The sequence below is a fragment of the Danio rerio genome, chromosome 4 (genome assembly GCF_052040795.2).
Source record: "Danio rerio strain M-AB ecotype USA chromosome 4, GRCz13ab, whole genome shotgun sequence".
Classification (NCBI taxonomy): domain Eukaryota; kingdom Metazoa; phylum Chordata; class Actinopteri; order Cypriniformes; family Danionidae; genus Danio; species Danio rerio.
Window position 1 is genome coordinate 76,517,501 of NC_141024.2, and position 10,000 is coordinate 76,527,500.

The 10,000-nt window shown below is 40.9% G+C and overlaps 3 protein-coding genes across 6 annotated transcripts in view; 1 reads left to right on the forward strand and 2 right to left on the reverse strand.

Annotated features, from left to right (window-relative positions):
- The window catches only part of cct2 (chaperonin containing TCP1, subunit 2 (beta)), a 12,069-nt gene extending 4,728 nt beyond the window's left edge, over nucleotides 1–7,341 (reverse strand). Inside the window, exons 1-8 of one of the 2 annotated variants that reach the window (XR_015481772.1) lie at nucleotides 7,263–7,341; nucleotides 5,334–5,408; nucleotides 4,879–4,944; nucleotides 4,482–4,593; nucleotides 4,028–4,104; nucleotides 1,965–2,077; nucleotides 1,403–1,605; nucleotides 977–1,077 (exon numbers count right to left, since the gene is read on the reverse strand). Coding sequence is in view for 1 of the 2 variants with exons in the window: in NM_201455.1 (NP_958863.1) it covers nucleotides 977–1,077; nucleotides 1,403–1,605; nucleotides 1,965–2,077; nucleotides 4,028–4,104; nucleotides 4,482–4,593; nucleotides 4,879–4,944; nucleotides 5,334–5,408; nucleotides 7,263–7,265 (750 nt within the window). In the remaining variant the exon portion in view is untranslated. 2 annotated transcript variants of the gene reach the window in all.
- Nucleotides 1–10,000, reverse strand: part of LOC148682569 (uncharacterized) — a 1,090,975-nt gene that overhangs the window by 587,296 nt on the left and 493,679 nt on the right. The gene's annotated exons all lie outside the window — the stretch shown is intronic.
- The window catches only part of LOC137491492 (ras-related protein Rab-19), a 7,247-nt gene continuing 6,799 nt past the window's right edge, over nucleotides 9,553–10,000 (forward strand). For both annotated transcript variants that reach the window (XR_015484249.1, XM_087250596.1), the window contains exon 1: nucleotides 9,553–9,801. Coding sequence is in view for 1 of the 2 variants with exons in the window: in XM_087250596.1 (XP_087106722.1) it covers nucleotides 9,607–9,801 (195 nt within the window). In the remaining variant the exon portion in view is untranslated. The remainder of the gene's footprint in view (nucleotides 9,802–10,000) is intronic.

Sequence of the window (10,000 nt, forward strand, 5' to 3'; positions counted from 1 at the left end):
CTTCATCTTCACCATCATCATCATCTTCATCATCACCATCATCATCATCATCACCATCACCATCATCTTCATCTTCACCATCATCATCATCTTCATCATCACCATCATCATCATCACCATCATCATCATCACCATCATCTTCACCATCACCATCATCATCACCATCATCTTCATCTTCACCATCATCTTCATCTTCACCATCATCATCATCATCATCACCATCATCTTCATCTTCACCATCATCATCTTCATCACCATCATCACTATCGTCATCATCACTATCATCATCACCATCATCTTCATCTTCACCATCATCATCTACATCATCATCATCATCATCACTATCATCATCATCACTATCATCATCATCATCTTCATCTTCACCATCATCATCATCACCATCATCATCATCATCATCACCATCATCATCATCATCATCATCATCATCATCATCATCATCATCATCATCATCATCATCATCATCATCATCACCATCATCATCATCACTATCATCATCATCATCACTATCGTCATCATCACTATCATCATCACCATCATCTTCATCTTCACCATCATCATCTACATCATCATCATCATCATCACTATCATCATCATCACTATCATCATCATCATCATCTTCATCTTCACCATCATCATCATCACCATCATCATCACCTTCATCTTCACAATCATCATCATCACCACCATCATCATCATCTTCATCTTCACCATCATCATCATCATCACCATCATCATCATCACCATCATCACTATCGTCATCGTCATCATCACCATCATCATCATCATCACCATCATCATCATCATCATCACCATCATCATCATCACCATCATCACTATCGTCATCGTCATCATCACCATCATCATCATCATCACCATCATCATCATCATCATCACCATCATCATCATCACCATCATCACTATCGTCATCATCATCATCATCATCAGTCTCTCTCACCTTGATCTTGTCGGTGTCCATGCCGGTGTTGGCGATGAGGATGTTAGCGTTCTCGATGCGTTTGGGCTGATTGACCCCGATACGCTTGTCCAGCAGGAACCCTGACACACACACACACACACAAACAGCACATGATCACTTATACACACTTACAGAAACGGACTGACCGCTCACACACACAAACACTGCAGTGTGGTCAAAACTATCAAGCTCAGTTATAATCAGTGCCGGCACTTCCTGCTAACATTTAAACGTGTCCTCAAACACTGCTGATTGGCTGCTGTGTTCACCTGGTCAGCTGATGACCTTCACAGCCTCTTCTGTTGAGCAGTTCAACACAACAGCCAATCAGGCTGCTGCCCAGCTTCTCCATCAGGTGTGTGTGTGTGTGTGTGTGTGTGTGTGTGTGTGTGTGTGCGTGCTCACCCTCGTCCAGGTATGAGTCAGTGAGGCTGCCGCCCAGCTTCTTGATCAGGTGAATGGCCTCCAGGTTGCCAGATCCCCGGAGCCGCATCACCGCCTGCACCGCCAGCTTGGCGAAGTGGTCCTTATGGTGCGTCAGCAGCTTGGAGGAGAGCGTGGTGCGGGAGATGTTCAGCAGATCCTCCTGGAACTTCACCTCGTCACTCCTGCACACACACAAACACACACACAGTACATGAATAAAGTGTTACAGAACAATTTAAGTCACAATTAACAACCCCTGAAGACGATTAGCTCAACACACGGCTAATCACCTGCTGATTAACGCTCAGTCAGGCTGTAGTGGTGTTGGATGAGGGATGTAGAATAGGCTCATGCTTTATAAGTGCTCATAAACTGTTCATATCTACATTATAGTCAGGTAATAATACACCAGTGGTGAACAGCATCCCACTAACTCAACTGTATAACTGCATGTATAATACAGTCACCGTCATCACCATCACCACCATCATCATCATGTGTTGTCAGGTCAATAAAGCTGATTGAGCAGCGTGTGCATTACCCATGATCCACTGCGGCCTCTCTGAGGGCGTCGCGGGCCGCCTGTGTGGCCTTCCTCCAGCCGGCGATGATGATCTGAGGATGAATCTTCTTGGCGATCAGCAGCTCTGCCTCCTGCAACACACACACACACACACACACACACACACACACACACACACACACACACAAATGGAGTAAAACTATGACAAGCACTGAGGGTGCAAACAAACTGTGTGCGCGCACGTGTCTGAGAGTGTGTGTTAGTGAGTCTGAGAGTGTGTGTATTCTTGTGTATGTGTGTGCAATTGTGCGTCTAAGAGTGTGTATGTGTTTTCAGTGTAAAATTGTGTCTGAGAGTGCATGTATGTTTCTCTGTGTGTGTGTGTGTGTGTGTGTTTATGTATACATGAGAGTGTTTCTGTGTTTGTGTAATTGCGTGTCAGAGTGTGTATGTGTGCGTTTGTGTGTCTAAGAGTATGTATTCCTGTGTGTGAGTATAATTGTGTCTGAGTGTGTATGTTAGCGTGTGTATGTGTGTGTATTTGTGTCAGAGTGTATGTGTGTGCATGTGTAACTGTGTTTGTGTGTTGAAGAGTGTCAAAAATGTGTGTGTGTGCTTGTGTGTGTTTACTTGTGTGTCTGAGAGAATCTGTATCTAAGAGAGTGCATATGTTAGTGTGTGTGTGTATGTATGTGTGTGTATGCCAGCGTGTACACGTGTCAAAGAGGGTGTGTGTGTGTACGCAAGAAAGAAGAGTGTGTTTCTGTGTTTGTGTCAAAGTGTGTATTCCTGTGTATGTGTGTGTAATTGTTAGAGTGTGTATGTTTTGTGTGTGTGTTTCTGTGTCTGAGAGTGTATGTATTCCTAAACAATGTGTATGTCTGTTTCTTTGTGTGTGTGTGTGTGTGTGTGTGTGTGTGTGTGATTGTGTGTCTGAGAGAGTCTGTATTTAAGAGAGCATGTTTGTGTGTGTGTGTGTGTGTGTGTGTGTGTGTGTCTGAGAGAGTCTGTATCTAAGAGTATGTTAGTGTGTGTGTGTGTGTGTAATTGTGTGTATGTTTGTTTCTGTGTATTTGTGTGTCAGAGAGTCTGTATTTAAGAGAGTATGTTAGAGAGTGTGTGTGTGTGTGTGTGTGTGTGTGTGTCTGAGAGAGTCTGTATCTAAGAGAGTTTGTTTGTGTGTGTGTTTGTGTGTGTGTGTATTTGTGTGTCTGAGAGTGTATCTAAGAGTATGTTAGTGTGTGTTAGTGTGTGTGTGTGTGTAATTGTGTGTCTGAGAGAGTCTGTATCTAAGAGTATGTTAGTGTGTGTGTGTGTGTATGTTTGTTTCTGTGTATGTGTATTTGTGTGTCAGAGAGTCTGTATTTAAGAGAGCATGTTAGAGTGTGTGTGTGTGTGTGTGTGTGTGTGTGTGTGTAATTGTGTGTCTGAGAGAGTGTGTATTTAAGAGAGTATGCTAGTGTGTGTGTGTAATTGTGTGTATGTTTGTTTCTGTGTATGTGTAATTGTGCATGCGAGTCTGAGAGTGTGTGTGTGTGTGTGTGTATTTGTGTGTCAGAGTCTGTATCTAAGAGTATGTTAGTGTGTGCGTGTGTGTGTAATTGTGTGTCTGAGAGAGTCTGTATCTAAGAGTGCATATTAGTGTGTGTGTGTGTGTGTGTGTGTGTGTGTGTATGTGTAATTGTGTGTCAGAGTCTGTATCTAAGAGAGTATGCTAGTGTGTGTGTGTAATTGTGTGTCTGAGAGAGTCTGAATCTAGGAGAGTATGTTAGTGTGTGTGTAATTGTGTGTATGTTTGTTTCTGTGTATGTGTAATTGTGCGTGCGAGTCTGAGAGTGTGTGTGTGTATTTGTGTGTCTGAGAGAGTCTGTATCTAAGAGAGTATGTTAGTTAGTGTGTGTGTGTGTGTGTGTGTGTGTGTGTATTTGTGTGTCTGAGAGAGTCTGTATCTAAGAGACTATATTAGTCTGTGTGTGTGTATGTTTGTTTCTGTGTATGTGTAATTGTGCGTGCGAGTCTGAGAGAGTGTGTGTGTGTGTGTGTGCGTAATTGTGGGTCTGTGCAGTTGTGTGTGTGCGTACCCGCAGCAGCTCAGCAGCCAGCACAGTGACCGAGGTCGTCCCGTCACCAACCTCATCATCCTGGACCTTAGACATGTCTGAAACACACACACACACACACACACACAGCTCTGTCTTTATCTCAGCACACACACACACATGATCATGGGTAATAATGGCGTGTGAGAGTAAACTCATTCCCCCAGTGTCCTCCAGCTGGAGCAGGCGTGTTCAGTTGACTATAATCAATAACTCAGGACTTCATCATACTTCTCATGTCTAATTATTAAACTGAAGCTAATCCCCGACCCCAGAGACATCATGCCAGCCCAGACGGACGGTCATCAGTGTGAATGTGCCCTGACGCCTCATTAATAAAGCTGCATTATCCAGTATGATGATCACCATCATCACTGTGCTCCAGCAGAGGAGCAGCGTGTGTGTGTGTGTGTGTGAGATATCTGGATACACTCACCCACGAGCACTTTAGCAGCAGGGTTGTCCACCCCGATGGCCTTGAGGATGGTGGCTCCGTCATTGGTCACCGTCACGGTGCTCTCTCTGCCCCCGCCCAGGAGGATCTTATCCTGGAGGAGGAGATCATTAATCACACACACACACTCCACTGAAACACCTCTAACAGTGCAGCGCCAGGAGGAGACACAGTCTAAACACTGCTCACACACAAACAACGTCTGACGGAGAATGAGTACAGGTGTCTGGAAGAGTTACGCTATAATAATAAAGAGTTTTACAGTGAGAGAGAGAGAGGGCTTGAGTTATTCAGTAGACGAGTGTACAGATCTGGATTCAACTTCAAACGCATTAACACAGAGAGAGTGTGTGTGTGTGTGTGTGATGTAGAGCCGCACCATTCCTTTGGGCCCCAGAGTGCTCTTCACCAGATCCCCGATGGCAATGGCGCCGATGAAGGACGACTGCAGGAGGAAGAGGAGAAGAAGAGATGAAGACCAGAGCAGACGGTTCATAAACCCAGCAGTGTGTGTGAGCATCTCCAGCAGCTCTAATGCTCAACATGGACTGATGCAGGAAACACTGTGATTGACATTCTCCCGCTGTACGGGTCAACAGAGAGGAAAGCCCCGCCCACTACTCTGCATCTCATCTCAGGCCTGAGTGAGAAGCAGCCGTCTGTCCATTAGCCATGAGAGTGTTTGAGCTGCTGAAGATGACGTCAGCATAGACTAAGAGGATTATAGATGCGGAGACACACACACACACACACACACTGCTGTTTCCCATCTGCTGCACAGCCTAAGAGTTAAATAATAATGGGACAAATATCATGTGTAAAGCAGACACTCACCAGGCGAGCGGTTTCTGCCTTCTCCTCATCCGCTCCATGCTTGAAGATGCTGACCGGAGCCATCGATAGAGACGCCTACACACACACACACACACACACACACACACACACACACACACACACACAGGTCTGCTGAATGCTGGACTCTGATTGGCTGATGGTCACCCTCAGGTGTTTTGTTATTGTCAGGCACGGCTAAAGTAGTTCTGAGGAGGACACACACCTGACTAACACACTCTCACACACAACATCAGACTGACTTAATATCAGCATCATTGTACTAATAATTCAATTATTTGCATATTACTGCAGTGGAAAAACTCCTTTCAATACTAAAAACACACTCATATATCAGTATTTTATACTTTCATGACTAAAAAAGATGCACAATTAGTATATTTATAAGACATCTTAATTTTGTAGCATATATTAATATATTTCTTGCATTTTCCCCTAATAAAAGCATCGTGTAACAATACAAACAGACACATTTCATGTTATGTATTTGTTCTCGACTCATTATTTATTTAGGTGTTAAAATAGCTTTACTGCACGCTTGCTAACACAGATGAACACTTTCATGAGTTGTCTGTATTGACAAAACTGTATTTAATACACAAGAGGTGTTATTAGCTTCTATATTCTTGCTTATATTATAAATATATTAAATAAATATACACTGTGCTGGTTTTGGATCAGTATCAGAATATTTGGTGTCAATTGATCTGTGCAATAACTTGATTTCAAATTAATATCGATCATATTTAGCTTTGTGTGATGTTCTCATTTAATTAAATGAACTATTTTTAGGACTATTAACTTAAAATTAATATTTCTCCATAAATCGATTACTTAAAAAAAGAGAGAAAACCCTGATTAACCTTTTATATATTGTCATTTATACAATCAGAACATTAATATTTTGAATAACACTGGATTTATTATTGATTAAACACTCAGAGCAGGGTAGTTTTCTTCAAATACATCTCAATGTTACTATATATATTATATATTTTAATCCTTTAAAAAAATATATACATATATATATATATATATATATATATATATTTTATATTTATATATATATTAAAATATATATATGTATTTTCTTTTTTTAATATTTATATATATTTTAATATATATATATATATATATATATATATTAAAATATATATAAATATAATATATACATATATATATATATATATATATATATATATATATATATATATATATATATATATATTAATCCTGTTCATCTGCAGGCTCTTAGTTGCAACAAATTATAACCTCTTCAAACAAAATAACATTCTACAGAAGCAACAAATATTTGAAAACAGTTGTATAAGGCATGATAACACTGAGGAGAGGATCACTGCTGTAGTGATGGAGATCCTGACCAGACTGCAGCAGCGGCTCAAGACTATATACGGTATGCAAATGAGCAGCGGTGACTCCGCCCACCGCAGAAAGCACTAGAAACTCCCTGAACATCCGATTACAAACAATACACACATCTTCAGATATTACACAACACATTACACTAACACAAATCATGACTCTATATATATATATATATATATATATATATATATATATATATATATATATATATATATAAAGTGCGTGATTACTACATAATGTTGATTGAATAAAGCCACGCGGATCTCTCAGAGCGTCATTGACTGTGTAATAACACTAATAAACCGCTCTGCACGCGTTCAGTCGCTCATTAACATCAACATTAGTATTAATACAGTGGTCAGACATGAGCCGCTAAACTCATTGTTCACGCGCGCGCGCTCCTCAGACTCCCCGTGAGCGCTAATAAAGCGTCACACACGCACACTCGGCTGATAAACCCGTGTCTCCGCGTCTCTGCGCGCTATTATCTGCTATAAACTGGTGTTTTAACGCTGTAATTCTCACCATGATGAGGATTAGATGTGCTGAGGAGACCGGCACGCGACAGGAAGAACAGCACAGGGAGGAGACGGGCTCTTCAACTGCTTCCGGTGACGGGGGCGAGCGACGCCTTTCGAAATAAAAGTCTCGAGCTTAGTTTTCATGACGACGCACTTGTTTAAAACGGAATAAAGCAGCTTTTATATATGCTGTAATAATGTTCTTCATATATTATCTTCTATTTATCTGTAACAACTAATGCTATAATGTGGAACTTTAGCGTCTCGAAAGACTTTTATCTGCGCATTTTGCTGTAGTAAACTCAGCAGAAAATCTGTTTAATTCTAGTCATATCTGGTAGAGAAAAGCCCATAATATGTGTAAAAGCGAATAATTGAGAAAGATTATAATGACGGGGGTCTGCAGACCTGATATATTGATTCTGTGAGTTGTAGGTTTACGATGATAATAGTTTCTGGGTTTACTTTAACATGTTTAAAGGTGTAGATTTCTTATTAGAATGTAATTTTTCAATAATTTCCCTCACATTATTCACCATTTTATTTAGAAATTAATCTCTTTGCTTTATAGGTTATCTGGTCGGTCGTCCAACTATTAGATAAAGAGTTCTGAGTCACAGAAATGTCTATATATGTGTGATTATAAGCAGTATACTCTTTTCTGGGTGTGTCTGTAATTAGTAATGTTGTCTCCAATACAACTGAGACACTTCATCTAGCTTCTCTAAACAGACAATTATTCTCCATAAAGTAATAAAGCTAGTCGAAATAACGTCTTTTCTCCAAGAGCTCTATTATTAAGTTAAGAACCAGGCAGGCTCCTTTCCTTTCCAATACATCTCAAAGCTAAAGAAGGACACTTTAACATTTATACTGATATTTACCCATCTCCAGAGCTTCTCAGGTGGATTTAATTGCTATTGACCACAATAATTGTACATTTTGTGAGGCTGATGTAACCCTGCTGGTTCTACACCAAACCTGCTCAGAGCTGGGATCGAACCGGCGACACTCCGCATGGGAGTCGGTTGCTCTATCAAGGAGGTTAAAGACCATAGCCTCTAGCGTCTGTCGCTAGAGCACCTTTTCAGCTTCAGAGGAGTGAGGATTACCTAGCTGGCCTCTGCTACGATGATATTGAACGTCTCCACATTTATTTTCTGACTATTTTATACAGCAAAACCTTCTGATCTGACACATTCGAGAGGCTAGAAGTGTATTTCAAGCTGTCTTCACAATTTTATTAAACAGCGCGCTGTTTGGTTTATTAGAAATAATGTTCACATTCAATTTTATTGAATCATATTTAATTTTGAAGATTTTAAATCAATACATGCAAGTGGCTCAAGAAAGGAAGGCTCTAAATCTTTTTAAGATTACTAAAATCAAAATCAGGAATTGGTCTGTTTAGTATAAATTTAAATTGATAAATTGACCCTGTATTCTACTATTTAATTATTTAAGTTCTATTTACTGTCATTTTGTATTGGTTATCTTTATAATTTTGTTTATTATCAAATAATCCCGAAGTGACTGAAGCTGCAGTTCATCATCTGGCCGCTAGAGGCTCCAACACAGAGCAAATCCTCATAGACTTCCATGTTAAAACGGCCAACTTTACAGCAGTAAAGCCAGTGTTTACAGCCTGCTGCAAAAGATGGCGTTGGTGTAAATAGCTAATATTATCCTCCATGATAACTATGAAGGGGTTCATTATTTTTATAACTTACCCTTTCATTTTATATTAAGACTTAATGTTCTGCATATTTAAGGGCGTGGCCACTTGATTGACAGATCTATGCTCATTTATCAATGTGATTTAATTAAAGAGTTGGAGAAGTGTCCAGCTGGACCACAGCCTGCAGCTAGTACACCTACACTCACAAAATACACACAATAAAATAAGGAGAAGATACACCATTATTATATTAATATTACAAGTGTATACTATACTACACTGTACACACTATTAGGTCAATAATGAGCTGCCTACAATACAATAAAGCTACCAGCAACTAGGTGAAGTGTTAAGACTACAACTGCCAGCCTATTAAGATGTAAAATCATGATTTATTACACTAATAATGTGGATATTCCTCTATTGTTTACAGTTATCTGCCTTACAAATGTTATAGCCGGGTTGAAGAGTAGCTCAATAATACAGCTGCTATAATGTTTACTCTGAGGTTACTGATCAACCTCGCAGCGTCTGTGTGCAGACTACAGTTCCCACAATGCCTCAGTGTGGGCGGCGGCTTCACCTGTTCTCCAGGTTGAGCAGGACGGCAGAGCTCAGATCAGCTGCAGAGCGATGAGACGGAGGAGAAGAAGAAGAAGAAGAAGAGTTAATGTGTGATGTGATGGAGCCGCCGGACGACTCCTTCGACTTCCTCTTCAAGATCATCCTCATCGGGGACTCCAACGTGGGCAAGACCAGCCTGGTGCAGAGCTTCAGCACGGGCCTGTTCTCCCAGCGCCAGCACAACACCATCGGGGTGGACTTCACTGTGCGCACACTCAACCTGGACGGCAGGAGGGTGAAGGTCAGATCACACACACACACACACACACACACACACACACACACGGCTATAGTGAGGGTTTACCGTGGTTAGGAGAGTAGTGTGTGTGTATACATGTTTGCATGTGTGTGTGTGTGTTTGTGTGTGTGTGTGTGTGTGCGGCACATGCTCCTGTTACACTGAAGCAGATCAGCCAGCAGAACCTGTCCAGCAGGTCCAT